The 19,737-nt window shown below is 36.4% G+C and overlaps 2 protein-coding genes across 11 annotated transcripts in view; both read left to right on the top strand.

The window, feature by feature from the left end:
* The window catches only part of ATR (ATR checkpoint kinase), a 103,800-nt gene extending 92,652 nt beyond the window's left edge, over window positions 1–11,148 (top strand). The window contains exons 43-47 of one of the 3 annotated variants that reach the window (XM_082393757.1): window positions 1,040–1,196; window positions 1,312–1,465; window positions 2,682–2,833; window positions 6,819–6,924; window positions 8,160–11,148. In XM_082393757.1, coding sequence (XP_082249883.1) covers window positions 1,040–1,196; window positions 1,312–1,465; window positions 2,682–2,833; window positions 6,819–6,924; window positions 8,160–8,333 — 743 coding nt within the window. In that variant the 3' untranslated portion in view covers window positions 8,334–11,148. Of the gene's footprint in view, window positions 1–1,039; window positions 1,197–1,311; window positions 1,466–2,681; window positions 2,834–6,818; window positions 6,925–8,159 lie in introns of those variants that run through there. The other 2 variants (XR_014245134.1, XM_082393758.1) reach the window with 2 other exon arrangements.
* The window catches only part of XRN1 (5'-3' exoribonuclease 1), a 99,497-nt gene continuing 89,482 nt past the window's right edge, over window positions 9,723–19,737 (top strand). For all 8 annotated transcript variants that reach the window (XR_014245136.1, XM_082393764.1, XM_082393765.1 and 5 more), the window contains exons 1-2: window positions 9,723–9,863; window positions 17,920–18,152. Coding sequence is in view for 7 of the 8 variants with exons in the window: in XM_082393764.1 (XP_082249890.1) it covers window positions 9,789–9,863; window positions 17,920–18,152 (308 nt within the window). In the remaining variant the exon portion in view is untranslated. The remainder of the gene's footprint in view (window positions 9,864–17,919; window positions 18,153–19,737) is intronic.

Here is a 19,737-nt window from a genome sequence, read left to right on the forward strand (position 1 = left end):
AGGTCACATTCACAGGTAGCAAGGGTTATTTTTTTTGATGGATACAATCAACCCACAGCATTAAGTAATATTGATAAATTACTATATTATGGGTATTATGCTAAGTATTTTGTGTGCATCAGTTTTTTTTTATTATTGTTAACAAGCCTAATTATCACTATTTTATGGACAGTGAAGTAACTTAATCCAAGTTACTAATGTGTTGTAGAGCTGAAGTTCAAACACACTTGAATCTGATTTCAAGGAACTTGCTATTGACTATTTTATTTAAAGATGAAATATTATATAAGTGTTAGTTATTGCTATTGGATTTTTAAAAATATATATATTTTTTCCATCCTATCATGAACATAGTTGAACTGTGCAACATTTGAGGCTAAAAATCTCTAATCTCAAACTTGTCTATGGAAATTTTAGCTGAACCTTGGGTCCAAAAAGCACCAAACCAAGGTGGGCCTAAAAGGCACTTTATAGACTGGAGTCATGTCAACCATATAATACAAACTCACAAATATATCAGAAGGAAATTTTCTTCTGCTTCCACATATGATTTGAATTGTACAAGATTAGTTTTAAAATCAGGTATGCTATGAATCTTATAGGCTAGCGTTCACACAGAGTAAATTATTTCAGAGCACCATTGTAGGTTTCTTAGTAATGATTCAGTGTGGACCCATACTGCCTGCTGATTAACAGAGAGATCACTGTAAATTTAGTGAGGGCTGTAGCATTTTTACATGCAGGGGCACTATTCACATTGGATTTATTCTGAGTGGTATCTTCTGGTACGTGTGGTCTTACTTGGCATTGATTATCATCAACAAGAGGGCTCACTCTAGATAAGTATTAAGTGAAGATAATGTGTTTATTATTTTCGTATAATATCAGAAGAAAGTTTACCTATGCATAATTGAAATGTTTCCATTTATTCTTGCTTTTGAATAAAAGTAGATATTTCCTGTCCTATTTTCACCAAAAAAAAAATTGCCCCTTTTCTCATTTGGCTTGTGTGATTAATGGAAATCACTCTACCTTGCAGGAGTTTATATGACAGGGAAGGAACTTCGCCAGTGTATGCTACCAAAATCGGCAGCTTTGTCTGAAAAACTCAAAGTATTCCGAGAATTTCTGCTGCCCAGGCATCCTCCTGTTTTTCATGAGTGGTTTCTGAGAACATTCCCTGATCCTACATCATGGTAAGTTACCAAAAATATAATACATTGTTATGGTTAGATTTTTTAAAAAAATATTTTAGATGTATGTTGCCCCATATGATACAAGGATACTTGATAGGCATTGTGTTTCCTTTAGGTACAGTAGCAGATCAGCATACTGCCGTTCCACCGCCGTTATGTCAATGGTTGGTTATATCCTGGGCCTTGGAGACCGTCATGGTGAGAACATTCTCTTTGATTCTTTGACTGGTGAATGTGTACATGTGGATTTCAACTGTCTCTTCAATAAGGTATGTGATATGACCTACTGTAGTTAATTGTGTTTTCTCCTAATTTCCTTTCCTCAACAACTGTTCTTCCTAGACATACCTGTTAGTAGCAGCTATAGTCACACTGAGAGTTTGTTGACTGGTTTTGATCAGTGGATCCCATAGCCCTCAGTAAAGCAACTTAGGTTGGAGAGAACTCAGAAGAGTGATATAGTAAAACTAGCACTGAACTTGAAGTCCAAAAGCATAGATCCAAGTTCTGACTTATTAGTTCTTGGTTATATGAACATGGGGTGTTCATATAATATATGAACAGTTCATTTTACTGAGACTCAGTTTTAGAGAGACAGAGTAGTTTAATGTGATTGTTTCCAAACCTGGCAGCAGCATCTAAGATTTTTTTTTTTTTTTTAATGCAGATACCTAGGAAACATCACAGGAAATTCAGATTGTGTAGGTCCAGCTGGGGTCTGGGAATAAATTGAGGTCATTCGACTCTCCTTAAGGCCCCCCTCCAATTTTCCAATGTTATGATCCTGAAAGGCAGACTAATTATTAAACCCACTTTTTCCTTCATCCTTATTCTCTATGGGTTGCCGTCTGCTATCACAGGAAACCAAGAAAGGTCACAGACCCAACTGAAAACAAATCAAAGATAAACCACTGGTATAGGGGATTCATACAAGAGAGGAATTTAGGGAAACTGATTGGAGGGATGAAAAAGCCCTAGGAAAGGCAGGTGTTACAGTATGGAAGAAAATAAATGAACTGGACTTCATTATATTACATGTTACACTTCCTGTCTCAGGGATTGTGAGCACCTAACATTTGGCTATTACTTTTCCCGTCCTGTTTTAAACTGAAAGTCTTAAAGAAAAGAAGAAAATTATGAGAGTATTTTGTTTGTACTTTATACTATTCAAGAAGGACATTAAGGGAGTTAATATAAGGCTAAATATTGAATGCCTAAATATTGCTCTATAATGCTATTCACTTTAGTAATTCAGTGAAAGATGAATCCACCCATCCTCTAGATCTTATCCAAGGAGTTGTTTCAGCTCCTCAAAAGCAAAGGTAGAGAGTCATATGGCTCCTTCATGATGTAGGCCTGTAACGTAAGTTGCAAATACAAATATTTTGAGGGTATGTTTGCTCTCTCCTAAAAGCTTTAAATTTTTTGCATAAAGATTTTTAAATTCCAGCATCTTTACTTTTTAATGAAATGCATTGTTTTAAGGGAGAAACCTTTGAGGTCCCAGAAATTGTTCCATTTCGCATGACTCATAATATGGTTAATGGAATGGGTCCTATGGGAACAGAAGGTCTTTTTCGAAGAGCTTGTGAAGTTACAATGAGGCTGATGCGAGATCAGAGAGAACCTTTAATGAGGTAATCATCTATATTTTGTAAACAATTTAATAGTAACTTTGAATGTGATTATTGGTTTCTAAGTTGTTTTCTTTATATAGAGCTACTTTGTACTGGTTGAAGTAGATTTTTTTTAATAATAGCTTTTATTAAGATATATTTTACATACCATAAAATTTAGTCTTTTTTTTTTTTCTTAATTTATTTTTGGCTGCATTGGGTTTTCGTTGCTGCTTTCTCTAGTTGCGGCAAGCAGGGGCTACTCTTCCTTGCAGTGCGTGGGCTTCTCGTTGTAGTGACTTCTCTTTGTTGCGGAGCACAGGCTCTAGGCACACGGGCTTCAGGAGTTGTGGCATGCAGTCTCAGTAGTTGTGGCTCACAGGCTCTAGAGCACAGGCTCAGTAGTTGTGGCGCACAGGCTTAGTTGCTCCACGGCATGTGGGATCTTCCCAGACCAGGGCTTGAACCCGTGTCCCCTGCATTGGCAGGTGGATTCTTAACTACTACGTTACCAGGGAAGTCCAAACTTCGGTCTTTTAATATATATACTACGGAGGTTTCAGTATATTCACAAGATTGTGCGACCATCACTGCTATCTAATTATGAAATATTTTCATCACCTCCAAAAGAAATTAGCAGTCACTCCCTAACTCTACTCCCCACCATCTCCTAGCAACCACGAATCTCTTTCTGTCTCTATAGATTTGCCTATTCTGGATATTTCATATATAAGTAGAATTATACAACATGTGGCCTTTAGTGTCTCTGTTCTTTCAGCAGCATGATGTTTTTAAGGTTTATCTATGCTCTAGCATGTATCAGTACTTCATTCTTTTTTATTGTCAAATAATATTCTATTATATGGATATACCACCTTTTGTTTATCCATTCATCAGTTAATGGACATTTGGGATTGTTTTGGCTATTGTGAATAGCGTGGCTGTGAACATCTGCATACAGGTTTTATGTGGATATATGTTTTCAGTTCTCTTGATTATACCTATGAGTAGGATTCTGGATATGTTAACTCTAAGCTTAACATTTTGAGGAACTTTCAAACTGTTTTCCAAAGCAGATGTAATATGTTATAGTCCCACTAGCAATGTCTTAAGTGTTCCAGTTTCTCCACATCCTTAACCAAAACTTGTTATTGTCTATCTATATTATTTTATCTGTCTTGCTGGGTATGAAATTGTATTTAATTGTTGTTTTAATTTGCATTTTCCTAATGACCAGTTATGTTGAACATCTTTTCATGTTTATTGGTCACTTGCATAACTTCTTTGGACGAATGTCTATTTAAATCCTTTGACTGTTTTTTTAATTGGATTATTTGTCTTTTTTTTTAAACATCTTTATTGGAGTATAATTGCTTTACGATGGTGTGTTAGTTCCTGCTGTATAACAAAGTGAATCAACTATACATATACCTTTATCCCCATTTCTCCTTCCTCTGGCGTCTCCCTCCGACCCTCCCTATCCCACCCCTCTAGGTGGACACAAAGCACTGAGATGATCTCCCTGTGCCATGCAGCTGCTTTCCACTAGTTATCTATTTTACATTTGGTAGTATATATACGTCCATGCCACTCTCTCACTTCATCCCAGCTTACCCTTCCCCCTCCCCATGTCATCAAGTCCATTCTCCACATCTGCATCTTTATTCCTGTCCTGCCCCTAGGTTCTTCAGAACATTTTTTTTTTTTTTAGATTCCATATATATGTGTTAGCATATGGTATTTGTTTTTCTCTTTCTGACTTACTTCACTCTGTATGACAGTCTCTAGGTCCATCCACCTCACTGCAAATAGCTCAATTTTGTTTCTTTTTATGCCTGAGTAATATTCCATTGTATATATGTGCCACATCTTCTCTATCCATTCATCTGTCGATGGACACTTAGGTTGCTTCCATGTCCTGGCTATTGTAAATACTGCTGCAATGAACATTATGGTACATGACTCTTTTTGAATTATGGTTTTCTCAGGGTATATGCCCAGTAGTGGGATTGCTGGGTCATATGGTAGTTCTATTTTTAGTTTTATAAGGAACCTCCATACTGTTCTCCATAGTGGCTGTATCAATTTACATTCCCACCAACAGTGCAAGAGGGTTCCCTTTTCTCCACACCCTCTCCAGCATTTATTGTTTGTAGATTTTTTGATGATGGCCATTCTGACTGGTGTGAGATGATATCTCATTGTAGTTTTGATTTGCATTTCTCTAATGATTAATGATGTTGAGCATTCTTTCACGTGTTTGTTGGCAATCTGTATATCTTTTTTGGAGAAATGTCTATTTAGGTCTTCTGCCCATTTTTGGATTGGGTTTTTGTTTTTTTTGATATTGAGCTGCATGAGCTGCTTGTAAGTTTTGGAGATTAATCCTTTGTCAGTTGCTTCTTTTGCAAATATTTTCTCCCATTCTGAGGGTTGTCTTTTCGTCTTGTTTATGGTTTCCTTTGTTGTGCAAAAGCTTTTAAGTTTCATTAGATCCCATTTGTTTATTTTTGTTTTTATTTCCATTTCTCTAGGAGGTGGGAAAAAAAGGATCTTGCTGTGATTTATGTCATAGAGTGTTCTGCCTATGTTTTCCTCTAAGAGTTTGATAGTGTCTGGCCTTACATTTAGGTCTTTAATCCATTTTGAGTTTATCTTTGTGTATGGTGTTAGGGAATGTTCTAATTTTGTTCTTTTACATGTAGCTGTCCAGTTTTCCCAGCACCACTTATTGAAGAGGCTGTCTTTTCTCCATTGTATATTCTTGCCTCCTTTATCAAAAATAAGGTGACCATATGTGCGTGGGTTTATCTCTGGGCTTTCTACCCTGTTCCATTGATCTGTATTTCTGTTTTTGCCAGCACCATTTTTGAAGAGATTATTTTTCTCTATTTAATTGTCTTGACATTTCTGTTGAAAATCAATTGACCATACATGTAAGGGTGTATTTCTAGATTCTCAGTTTTATTCCATTGATCTGTATGTCTAACCTTATGCCAATAGCACATTCTCCTGATTACTATAGCTTTGTAGTATGTTTTGAAGTCAGGAAGTGTGAATCCTCCGACTTTTTTTTTCTTTTTCAAGACTGTTTGACTGTTATGCGTCTCCTGCATTTCCATATGCATTTTAAGATCATCTTGCCAATTTCTGCAAAGGCCACCCTGGATTTTGATAGGAATGGCATTGAATCTGTAAATCAATTTAGGGAGTATTGCCATCTTAAGTCTTTTGATCCATGAACATAGGATATCTTTCCACTTATTTAAGCCTTCTTCAATTTCTGTCAACAACGTTTTGTAACTTTTAGTTTGCAAATCTTGTATTTAACTTTTTAAAAATGTGTTCCTAAGTATTTCTAAATGGAATTTTTTTCTTAATTTCATGTTTGGATTGTTCATTGCTAGTGTATAGAAATATAACTAAATTTGTATATTGATCTTGTATCCTGCAACCTTACTGAACTCATTTATTAGTTGTCATAGTTATTTTTGCAGATACCTTAAGATTTTCTGTCTACAACAAGAGGTCATCTGTAGATAGGGATAGTTTTATTTTTTCTAATCTAATCTCAGTACCTTTTCTATTCCTTGCCTAATTGCCCTAGCTAGATCCATGTTAAAGAGCCATGTTGAGATATCTACATCCTTGTCTTTTTCCTAATCTTAAGGGTGAAGAAGCCAGTCTTTTACCATTAAATATGTTAGCTGTGGGAAGCAGTTTTTCAAAAGGACATTTAAAGCTCATTTATTCACTTTTTTATTTAAAACCTGTCTACCAGGCATTATGGTAAAATACATTGGATAGTTTAGACGTAGGCAAAGGCAAATTCTCTGAAGGAGGAAGCACAGCCTTTTCTGAAATGGTAGTAATGTGTTTGGTAAGAGTATTACCATTAGCTTCTTATCCTTCAGTAGTTATCCTTCACCTAACTGTTGACATTAATGAGAGTTCTTTTTACAAAGATAACATTGTATTATTACCATAATATTTGTTTCCATTTTAGTGTCTTAAAGACTTTTCTACATGATCCTCTTGTGGAATGGAGTAAACCAGTGAAAGGGCATTCCAAAGCACCACTGAATGAAACAGGGGAAGTTCTCAACGAAAAGGTTAGTAGAAGGTGTAGCTTGATATGAACTGATATTGTATATCTCTACAAATGGGAACTGATTCTAAATACTGTCAGTGACTGACCATTGAATACTCTGAAATTTAGTTTTCTATCTAGTATGACAATGCCATAAGTTTTCTTTATTGTCATTACTAATGTTAACATTCTTATCATTTGTATAATAAAAACAGTTCAAAGCATGCTTATTTAACCATAAACAAATCACAATTATGATATAGAATGGGAAAAACTTGAACACAAATTGCCTGAATTTATAGAGCAGCAGGTCTCAGCTTCAATATGTAGAACTCTTTACTAACATAGTAGTCCCTTGTCCCTTGATTTCCATGGGGGATAGGTTCCAGGACCCCCCTGTGGATACCAAAATCCTGGAATGCTCAACTCCCGTATATAAGATGCTGTAGGATTTGTATATAACCTGTGTATATCATCCCATATACTTTAAGTCATCTCTAGATTACTTATAATACCTAGTACAATGTAAATACCATGTAAATAGTTGTAAATACAGTATAAATGCTATGTAAATAGTTGCTGGTGTATGGCAAATTGAAGTTTTCCTTTTTGGAACTTTATGGAATTTTTTTCCCCTGAATATTTTCAGTCCGTGGTTGGTTGAATCATTGGCTGCAGAGAGCTGACTATATTAGTTGAATCCTCAAATTTTCCAGATAGTTATTTTAAATAAGTTAGAATAGATTTGAGGGTTGTTTTTCTAATTACATCATTCTCACTTTTGCATTCTGATATGCTTTCTTGATTGAGAAAAATATGTAGAATTACAAGTAGCTCACTTAGAACTCCCATTTGCATATAACATAATCTAAATATTAGGCATTAGAGTATTGTTGCTGTTATTAGAATACTAATATTCAAATGTTTAAGTCCTAAACACTTTTCAGAGTAGATATTTTTATATTATTATTTTTCTAGACTTCTAACATGGAAGAGATTCCCTGGTATTTCACAGAGTCCTGAAAAATGTCCAAACAGTTGATGTTAGATCAAAATTGCAAGCCTCGAGATCAGTATCTCAAGTTATTGTATTTGTTTCATTTCTTCTCTCTTTTGTCTGCATTTGCTCTTACAAAAGGGGTAATAATCAGTAAAATGGCATTAATATGTTAGATAAAAGAAAGGCAGTAATTCCAAATTATAAACATCTACATGTCATTGGGTCCTTAGTCCTTATGATTTTCAATTTCTTTTTAGGCCAAAACCCATGTTCTTGACATCGAGCAGAGACTACAAGGTGTAATCAAGACCCGAAATAGAGTGACAGGACTGCCATTATCTATTGAAGGACATGTGCATTACCTTATACAAGAAGCAACTGATGAAAACTTGCTATGCCAGATGTACCTTGGTTGGACCCCATATATGTGAAATGGAGTTACTTCAAAGAATATGTTAATAATCTAAAATCAATGCACTTGGATCATTAATCTGTGTTTGTATCTATTCAATTCCAAATTACAACATATGTTTATGTTCTCACAGTAACTGGTATTTCTCCCTGATTGTTAATAATATTTAAAATAATATATGTTGTTAAGAAATAAACTGCTTTCTTAATATATACTGTGTATTATAACTGGAGAAATGGAATATCTTATGTTCTTATGCTCTTAAAAAGATGTATTTGCAAGAAACAAGCCAGCCTAATTTCATTTTACAACTTTCATTGATTTTAAGTACTAACATAAGGATTCATTTGAACAAAAAATCATATTGAATAAATACTGTAGACAAAGCACGGTTCCCCTTACCTCTGGGAACTGTCTAGTAAGAGAGATGTAAACATAAATAGCACATCATTAAGTTCACTTAGTAATACTCTCTTTTTTGGTATTTGTTGAAAATGTGATAGGGAAAAAAAAATTAGCCAATTAACATGAATATGAAAACTGTATAAACATTCTGTAATTTTAAAGATGCTGCCATACTAAAAGTGTACCAGAATGCAGAATCCAGTGGTTGGGGGAAACAGCATTACTTAAAATTTCATGAGGTTTTAAAATCTAAAAAATTTTAACGTTAAATTTGGGAGTACATTTTATTGCGGAAGATTTAAAATAATTCATAATAATTTCAAAGCAAAGAGGTTATTAAATACAAATAAACGAAAACATAATCTTTTTGTAACAGATAATTTCACTTAGGTTTACCTTACAAAATTCTGCCTTTTTGTACAGTTGAAGTGTGATGGGGGAAAATATAATAACCCAAGAGGTATAAATGTGAAAACTAAACGTATACTTTCCTATCGAAGGCCTAATGTTAAGAGTTAAGGAGGAAGCTGGGTGGAGGGGAGTTAGGAAATCATTTTACGCAAATAATTTGGAAAAGAACGTTTTTAAAAGAAACTTTTGTATCCTGAAAGAAAAAATTTCCGCTCACAAAACAAACTAAACCAAATAAATCATCAGACCTTTTCAAATCTGTGTTGAAAAACAGAGATTAGTAATCCCAGAAGACGGAAGCAGCCAGGACTCTTCCAGTCGTCTCGTGAGGTTTTCATCCCCTTCCAAATCCACTTACAGCGCTCAGGTCTGTCAACTGGCATTTTCAGAACTGGATTTCACACACGCATTCAGAAACGCCTGGGCACTCTTCAATGTAACCGGGCAACTCCGCGGCGGCGAGTTCGGGCCGGGGCTAGAGCCCCGCCCCGGAGATGCGGTCTCGAAGCCGGCCGCTCTAGGCCCGGCGTCCGCTCTCTATGGTTAGGTGGGCGGTGTGTTGTCATCTGCGGAGCGACGGCCGGAGGCGGCGGCGTAGGCCCCGGCGGGGCGTTTGGTTTCGGTTTTGCCCTGACTTGAGTTAGCACTGACGGTCGAAATGGGAGTCCCCAAGTTTTACCGATGGATCTCGGAGCGGTATCCCTGCCTCAGCGAAGTGGTGAAGGAGCATCAGGTGGGTGAGCAAGGGGGCAGAGGCCCAGAAGGCGGAGGACCCGGGGCTCGGCGGCCCTCTCTCCACCCTGGGACCGGGGCTCTCCGCCGCCTCCTTCTGCTCGTCGTCAGCTGGCTGAGTGGCGAAGGGAGGGGAGCAGAACGTTTGAGGACACCCTGGTGATCTGAGTGGGGGCGAAGACGCAAGTCGCTCTCCTGTGGGCAGAGCGGCGGGGATGCGGCGGTTCTGACAGCTCCTGCCCGGGCCGGGCCTGCCGCGACTCCGCAATCAAGTTCGGGGGAGGAGCGCTTTCGGGAGTGCTTCCCTCTCCTCCCCAGGGAGCTGCAGGTTTCGTTTTTCTGCTTGGAGGTGGGATGGTTGTCCTCCTAGGACCTAGCCCCAATCCCCACCCAGAGCAACAGGCCCACATACAAACAATAATACCGGCCTCCGCAGTTGAATCCCCTTGTTTACTTTACCTTATCTAGAGCTGCATCCCGCCCTACCCCCAACGCCTAGACTTTTTGACGTGGCTGATGGTTCATATTTATGATACAGTTCGTTACTCTTTTTCTATTACCCCAAGGACCGTACCAATCCCCCGTTCCAAAAGAATAAAAATACATTTGGACGGGGCCAGGGCAGTTATTTGGAAGCTTCATTGTGTGACTGTGTGTGTGTGTGTGTGTGTGTGTGTGTGTGTGTGTGTGTGTATGTGAAAGAGAGACGGGGGAGAGAGGGAGGAAGGAGATGAGGGAGGAAGGAGACGTGGGGTGAACGGAGAGAGAAACAGATTGTTAGAGCACTAATACTAGGGATAGTAATGTTCGGTATATAATGACCCCAGGGCAGCGTTTATGTGCAGACTTGAAAAATGTAGTTCAGGTATTGGAACTGCGGAAAAAAATAGTAAGCAGTCATCTATTAGGTAAACTAGATTTTGGGTCTAGTGTTTGTCACATTTAATGGTTTTGGTAGCTCTTTTGCCCATTTTATATTTTACAGAAAAAAGTCATTTTTGTCTCCGAATGGAGGCATGGGTACAAATCCCACTTCTGACACACACACACACACACACACACAAAGTCATTTTTGAAGTTTGTACAGCTAATTGAGTTAGTTGAGATGGATAGCATTGTATTAACATGGAGGGAAATAATACAGTGAACACCATCATGCTGTCTATTTTTATTTTTTGGCTTTTTTTTTTTTTTTTTTTTTTGGCTGTGTTGGGTCTTCGTTTCTGTGCGAGGGCTTTCTCCAGTTGTGGCAAGCGGGGGCCACTCTTCATCGCGGTGCGCGGGCCTCTCACTATCGTGGCCTCTCTTGTTGCGGAGCGCAGGCTCAGTAGCTGTGGCTCACGGGCCCAGTTGCTCCGCGGCATGTGGGATCCTCCCAGACCAGGGCTCGAACCCGTGTTCCCCGCATTGGCAGGCAGACTCTGAACCACTGTGCCACCAGGGAAGCCCCATGCTGTGTACTAAATTATGGTTTATTATTTTTAAAAAGTACTGTAAGCATGAAGATGGGGTTAAACTTCTGGAAAGGATTCTTTGTTGTTGGATTCCAGTCAGGTTTGGTATATGAGGAAAAGCTTACCAAAAATTCCAGAATGGTGGTTTGTCTTTAATATATTTGAAGCATGGGTTGAATTAGATTTAGGGAAACATTTCTTTCCAGAGAAGAGGATAAAAATGGTGACAACTAGCTTAGGCTTTTCCTGGATCCTTCACTCAAACATGTGAGTACCTGCCATGCATCAGGCACTTTATCTCTAAATTGAAAAATTCAGACTAACTTGACAATGCACAATCTGTTGAGTAATATGTTTACTCTGTACTCTTTGGCACAGAATTTGGTTTGGTGTAAGGATCTTGGATTTTCTCCATCTTGAGGAATTTTGTTACTGAACAAAAATAATGGCTTTAAGGCAGTTTTATGACATGAACACTAACAATAGGTTTAAAACTTGGTTCATCAAAGTGATGTCTTTCAAAAAGCAATCACCAGCTACTCTCTCAAGCAGTACTTAAAAGATGGTAGTGCCTAAGTCACAGCGGTTCAAAAGCTAGTCCTTGGGGGAAGGGACTGGATGGAGGGGTGGGTTCTGGGAAGATGGTGACAGTGGTGACATAGCATAGTTTTTGGTTTCTCTGAATCCTCATTTAAAAACAGAAAGAGAAACTAGATAGCTAAATTTAAAATCCATAGAACAGTTACAACAAAACCATGTGACATGGTATCCCCATGAACCCCAAGATACAATTTGGTGGGGACAGACTACCAATAGCCTCTAGACCCAGTTGGTATTGGCATGTCTGCAAGAGGAAGAAGGAGAAATGGGGCAACATCTGATGAACCTGAGAGCAGAACTCCAGAATATTCACTAAGCCTCTACAGGCCTATTAGATAGCAGTAGCTTCAACTGGGGGGTTTTAAAGGGCAGGAGTAGTCTAACTCCTGTGAACCCTCAAAACTGACTTGCCAAGGTACCATTCTAAGGCAGAGCCCACCCTAAGGAGAAACTGCTGGGAGTGAGATAAAATTTTATCAGGAAAGGGACAAGAGAGATAAGAGAAGAAGGTCAAGATAAAAGTGGGGGAGGGTTACAGAATCAAGAAATCTTAGAAAACAAAACAGGCAAACCATCATATTTTTTAACACTACCCCAAAGTAGCAGAAGAGGGAGCTTTGTAAAGTTAAAGCTTTCCTGAACTCCTCCTCATTCCAAAAGTTCAGGAGAATTAAATTTACATAAAAATGAACGATAGAAAAGTGTCAAGGTCAAATAGTATACAAAGTTATTATGGGGGAAAAGGGGAACAAAATAATATTCGTACAGACAATAAAAGCTTGCAGTAAAAGCATGCACACATAACAGACCAAAACTATGACCTACTATTTCAGAATGAGCTAAAAGGCACTAAGAAAATAAGACATGAAAGAAAAACATATATCAATTACAAAAACTCAGGAATAAGGTGACAGAACCTAAAGAAAATTAGACATAAATGGCAAAATCATGTCAGAAGTGAAGCCTAAAGTAGTAGCAAGGCAAAAGCAAATGATGCCATAAGAAAAAAATAGAAGGTGGAAATAAGAGAAAATTTTAAAAGATAAAAAGGTTCAAGAGAAAGTAATAAGATAGGCAAAGAAGACAAATAATAGGGATTCTTGAAAAAGGAAATCAAAGCAATATAACAGAACAAATACTAAAACTATAATTAAAGAAACCTTCCCTGAAATTTAAAAAAAAAACATTGAAGCCATGTTGAAAGAATACACCATGTACCCAAGAATATTGACTCAGATGACCAACATCAAGACATGTTCTAGTTAAATTCATGGACTTTAAAGAAAGAGAGAAAAAAGCTTTCATCACCTACAAAAAAGGAACATATGACTTATAAGGGAAAGAAAATCAGGTTCCCATCATAGTTTTTCACAGTAGTGCTTTATGCCAGAAGAAAATGGAGTAACATAAAGATACTCAACTGACTTTTAAGTATAAACGATAAGCTGGTGAAATGATCAGTGTAGGAGAAGTCAGGCAATATTGTTCCTTTGAGCACTTTCTTGAGGAATCTGCTAGAGAATGAGCTTCAGACAATCAAAAGGACTGGGGAAATATCTACATAAATACCAGTGGTGAACATTAAATATAATTTCCTGTAGAACAAAAACAAAATATGAGTGAAGAGGGAGAAAGTTTAGTATATGATGGCTATGTGTTCTGACAATGTTTAGATAGCACAACTATAAAATAAATGGGAGTAAGAGAGAATGGGGAAAAGTTATGCAAAAAAAATTATATTACTATTAATCATATTAGTGGTAATATTAATATTGTTTTTCTGAAACTTGTGTGTGTGATATGATAAATACCTAATTATAGAGTATTTTAATTCTGTCATCTCTTATAACCAAGATTCTTGATGTGTAAGAAAGCAGTTACCGATGTAATAGAGAAAGTGTTAAGTAAAAGCTCTATAGTCTAGAATTTGAATTGAAAGTATCAGTATAATCTTATGAAACACACACGCCCGTGCGCGCGCACACACACACACACACACACACACACACACACACACGTGTGTAAATTTCCTAGCTCTTTCTGATCACAGAAAAGGCCTAGAAACACTGACCAATCCAGTAGCAGTTGCATTCATAGTGCCTAAATTATGGTTTTGAAATACCATTATTCATCAAAACAAATCAGGATTTTATGGAGAAATGACTGATTCTAGGTCAGAGGAAGTATTCTAGATGAGCCTGAAAACTTTTGTCATATCATATAGCAGAACCGCTACTAAAGACTACTAGGAACATCTCAAAGGATTGAAGAGATAACTGGAAGAGGCTTGGAATCGCCCCAAATGGGACAATTTGATCTTCAGTAATGATAATAATGATAATCCAGTGGATTAAAACCCATCAAATATGCTTAAATCCTTGAGTTTACAATGGTACTTTAAAAAAAGGGTCCCCTTCCAAAGGTGATAGACACAGTTCCCAATTTTGAAAACCTTTGCTGTACCACTGGGTAACCAAGAGGCAGAATGATCCCCTTTATAAAAGTATTACAATTAATAAAAAAAGAAGTGATAGAATATCACCATTTTGCAACCTCAAATAAGTTAATAGAAATAGGCATTAAGCACTAATGGCTGGTAATATTAGAAAAAAGAAAGAAAGGTGACACAAACAAATAGTAGAGCTTAACTCTATTCCTATTTTAGAGAATTCTTGACATGGATAGTGTATACAAGACTTATATTGGTGTTTGAATGTGTACACACCTAGAACTATTTTTGATGCCTAGTTCAAGTGGTCCAGTAGTTTGGTAGAAGTATATTATGACTATAAAATTATAGTTATTTCATAAATCTGTATTGAATATAAAACTTATGTACCATAGGGTCGAAAAATACGGAGATATATAATATTTTGTGCAGTCTTATCTTACTGTTAGCATATTTCTTGTTCAGTGAAGGCTTGGGAGTGAGGAAGGAGTTAAGTAAATAAGTAAATAGGGAGAAAGAAAGGAAGGAAGGGAGAGGGAGGAGGGAAGAAACCAAGCAAAACATTATTTTTTAAAAAAACACTTTCCTTCAAGTTGAGGACAATAGACTAGACCAGAATGTGGAAATTACAGAAAGATTATAAAATACAAAACAAACAAACAAAAAACAAAGCCTAATACAGAAAATCCAAAGGGAAGTTGCACATCTACTGTATGCTTACGCAATGTCCTAGGTTACTGGAGGTAGATGGGGGAAAAGAATTAAACCCTCTGACCAATAACACTTACCATTCTAAGAAACCACAAATTGCCCATACACTACAGTCCTGTTTCTATGCAGATACACATGTAGATAAATATTTTCAATAAGTGGGATAATAATTTACCTGCTGTTTTATAAACTACTTTTGTCACTTGACCATATGTATTGTGTACATTATCCCATGCCAAATATGAATCTATATCATAATTTGTAATTGCTTTGTAGTATTCCCTTGTGTAGATGTACCATTATCAATTTTCTTTATTATTAGGCATTGTTTTCATTTTTTATCTTTTCTTTTTTTTTAACTTTTTATTTTATATTGGAGTATAGTTGATTAACAATGTTGTGTTAGTTTCAGATGTACAGCAAAGTGATTCAGTTACACATATATTGACATGTATCCTTTTTCAAATTCTTTCCCATTTAAGTTGTTACATAATATAATTTTTTATCTTTTCTGAACAATACTGCCATGAATAATCTTGTACTTATGTCTTTGTGCACATTTCTGATTATTTCTCAGGATAAATTTCCAATAGTAGAAGTCCTGGGTCAAAGATGTGCACATACACACACACACACACCCACACACACAAAAGATGTGCACACCTCAAATTTTGATATGTATTTTCATATTAGTTACACCAGTTTATATTCCCATCCCAGACTATTGGGTATATGTCTATGCCACCTCTCTCCTTTCTAGCCCTGTGATCTTCCTCTAATATAAAATGGGGAGTCTAAATATGTCTCTTTTAAGATTGTTACCATAATTAAGTGAGAGAATGAATGTGTTTAGCCCAATGTTTGGCACCTAATAAGTGCTTAATAAATGCCAGCTATTGCTTTTAATAACATGAAATATGCATTTCTCCAAATCCTTACCAATATTGGGTAACATCCATCTTTCTGATCTTTGCTAACATGATGGGGAAAATGATGTATCATTTTAATTAGAAATTTAGGAATGTTGAACCTTTTTTTCATATCATTTAGACTTTTGTGTTTCTTCTTTTTTGAATTGCCTTGCATTTTCCATACTTACTTTTAACATATGCTCTTTTTCTTACTTGATATTTGAGGGTTGTTTTGTATATTAGGAATGTTGACTTGGTCCTAATTTGCAAGTATTTTCCTGCATTTTGTCATTTTCAGTTGGGCTTGTTTATGGCACTTTTTTTTCCTTACAAGATTTTAAAAATACATTTTTAGGTAGCCCACTCCATCATTTGTTTGATTTATGATTTCTAACTTTCCCCACCTGAAAATTGCCAAAATATTTGTATATAATTTTTTTACTTAACATTTCTCACATTAAAATTTCTAATCCTTCTGGAATTTATTTTGTTATAAGGTGAAATACAGTTTTGTTTCCAAATAGTTACCTAGGTGCCCCATCCCTTTCTTTCACTGATTTGAAATGTCTCTTATATACTAAATTTCTGTGTACACTTGGACTACTTCTAAACTATTTGGTTCAATTAAACTGTCTATTGTATAATTTAAAATATCATATAGGGCAGGTTTTCCTTCATTACTCTCCCTTTAGTATGCTCTCTTACATGTTTATTCTCCTAAGGAAACTTTGTAATCATTTTGTAAATTACCCCAACCCCCTCAAAAAAAAATCACATTGAGATTTTGATTGAGGTTTTTAGATTTCTTGAAACAAACAGTAAATCTTGAATGTACATTTAAAACCTCATGATCACAGTTGTCATTTCATTCGAGTCTAATACTCACTAAGGGCATTTAAATTTTTTTTACTTAGTACAATCCTATGTAAATAGGTGTTTTATAAATATATTTTTATGGTGTTCATTGATTCAAAGACCAAAACTTTTCACTCCTAAAACTCAAAGGCATGTTATTTTCTCAATAACAGGAAAATGTATTGTTACCTATGCATATGGTAAAATTTGAATAATTGTTTCAGAGATAGTTTTCATTAAGTTTATACAAAAATGCCCATTATGTTCTTATGTTTGAAAATTCACAATACTTTTCTTCAATTAGTATGTAAGGCAGACTACTCTCAAATCCCTTAATTACACTAGATATTAAGTTGTGCCCATTTTAGTTCCTTGTTAGTTTATATTTGTTTCAGTAGTGTTCCCATTACTTGTTCACAGACATATAAATAGAAGAAACGTCAATCACAGTCAGAACAATGAAGGCCTTTCTATAAAAGTGGATGCCTGTTAGCCAAAGTTTAAAAATTATTTAATCCACCTATGAAAAACAAATCAGTTTTCAAAGTTTCCTAAATTTCTTGGCATAATCTAAGCTTTTTAAATTAATATAACCAAATTAATGATTCTGTTTCAGTAAAACCAGATATACAATAAGGCTTTAAATCACTTGTAAAACCTTTTAATGACCATGTACAAATAGCCTTTTGATATAAATGGGAATTATGTTACTCATTTATAGAGGAAATTGAGGCTTTGAGGAGTTAATGTCAAATTGTAGGAGGAAAGGAAACTAATATTTTGAGTACCAAATCAACCAAGAGCTTTATTTGGTGTTTTCTCAGGTTATCTTATTTTAAATAAGTAGATAATTTCCTGACAGTAAATGTGATCAAGCTTTTGGTGCATAATGTAACCACGTAATATGTCTCTGTCTTACTTATTCCTCCTGTTTGTTTACTTTCTTTATTCAACTGTGATTGTTTACTCAGTTTTTATATAATAAGAGTAAGCCCCTATATCCTGCTTTTGATCAGATGTCTAGGTATCTATGGTTGATTATAATAATGATCTTGATCATTTTTCTTTGTTTTTTAGATTCCTGAATTTGATAACTTATACCTGGATATGAATGGAATTATACATCATTGTTCCCATCCTAATGATGATGATGTTCACTTCAGAATTTCAGATGATAAAATCTTTACTGATATTTTTCACTACTTGGAGGTGTTGTTTCGCATTATTAAACCTAGGAAAGTGTTCTTCATGGCCGTTGATGGTGTGGCTCCTCGAGCAAAGATGAACCAGCAGCGTGGGAGGCGTTTTAGGTAAAACATTTATGGTTTATTTTAGATTACTATTTAGATTAATAAAATATATTACTTCAAAGGTAATTGACTTAACACAGTGCCATCTCCCATTCACGTTTCTTTTCTGCTTAAATTTCCCCCCAGAAGTGGAAGTATCTCAGACTTACAATGTCACATTTTGTCAATCAAGTAAACGAATTAGGAATTCAAATGAGGTGTCATTTCTCAAGGTATATGATGGGTGGTATAAAGTTATTCTGTTGTTCTCTGTCACAGATTTTTCAGACTTCCTAAAACTTGGTAATTTGGAAATGGTAGTAGTAGAGAAAGTTCCTAGAGTATTTCTTCCTGAGCTGTGGAACTGCAGAGTGAACTGAGAGATTGTTCTAATGAGAATATCACTGACATTTAATGTGACCCTGGGCTAGATGCTGACTCTGCTTGAACATGGGTCCCCACTGGGTAGAAAGGCAAATGAGATTAGAAGGGGATGGATAGAGCATGAGAAGAGAACTAAGTTAGGACACTCGAGATATTATCTGCCCAGTGTATGACTTGGGTAGTAGGAGAAGCAAAAGGTTGAAAAGGAGTTGTATACAGAGAGAGGATTTTAAAGTCAAAATCCTGGACCTGTGGAATATTTCTAAATAACACTGAAAACATGCAGTGTCCTTGTTATGAGTAACAGGAGTAAAGTTAAGAGGGCTGTTGGAACTGAAGGAAAGAAACCCTGAGTCTAGTGAGTTTGATAGGTCATTGGCATAATAGATCCTTTCCTTTCATCACAATGGCAGGTAAAGAAGTAGAAAGGGCACCTATGAATCAGATGTGGAAATCATCAAGGAAGGTGGGAGAGTACCTTGGAGAAGGCTAGCAGTGAGAATGGGAAGAGGATGGTAAACTCTACTAATTTAAATATCAAAAGAGAAAAGATACTGAAGATATTGGAACTGTGAAATCCTTGAAGACAAGGGCCATCTCTTACTAAAATTTAGATTCTCAAGTACCACCCAAGACTTACTTAATCTGAACCTCTTAAAACTAGGCCCTGGAAACTATGTTTACCAGATTCCCCTGGTATTTGTTAAACTAGTTTTGGGGCGCTGCTGGGCTAGATAATCTAGTGTTGAGAAAGGGTTATGTAAGCCCACTGTATCAGTCAGTTGCAGGTAATAGAAATTTAACTATTCTGAGCAGAAAGAAATAAAATACAGAGGATTGGGTGCCTATAAAAATCATTGTAAAAGCCAAAAGGTTGTGAATTTAGGTTCGCCTTTAAGAGTGACTTCCAGAACAACACCATAGAACTCACCCACTGATGGCATCACTACTGTAACATTCAGGAAGGTGAGGAGTTCAGAGGCCCTGACCAGAACAGGTAGTTCTAGGAATTTATTCCTTTCGCTCTGATCCAGAGATTAAGAAGCTAAGTCATATCCAGAAGCCTAGCTGCAGGGAAGCCTGAGAGTTTAATTTTTTTATAGCTTTCTTCCAACCTCTCTGGTATCAGAAGACAGACTAGGAGAGAGGAATGGGCGTCGAGGGCCAGTTGACGCTAACCACCTCAAGCGTTCACTCGGAACTGCGGCGGCATCGAGTGTGC

The sequence above is a fragment of the Balaenoptera borealis genome (genome assembly GCF_965194805.1).
Source record: "Balaenoptera borealis genome assembly, chromosome: 5".
NCBI lineage: Eukaryota > Metazoa > Chordata > Mammalia > Artiodactyla > Balaenopteridae > Balaenoptera > Balaenoptera borealis.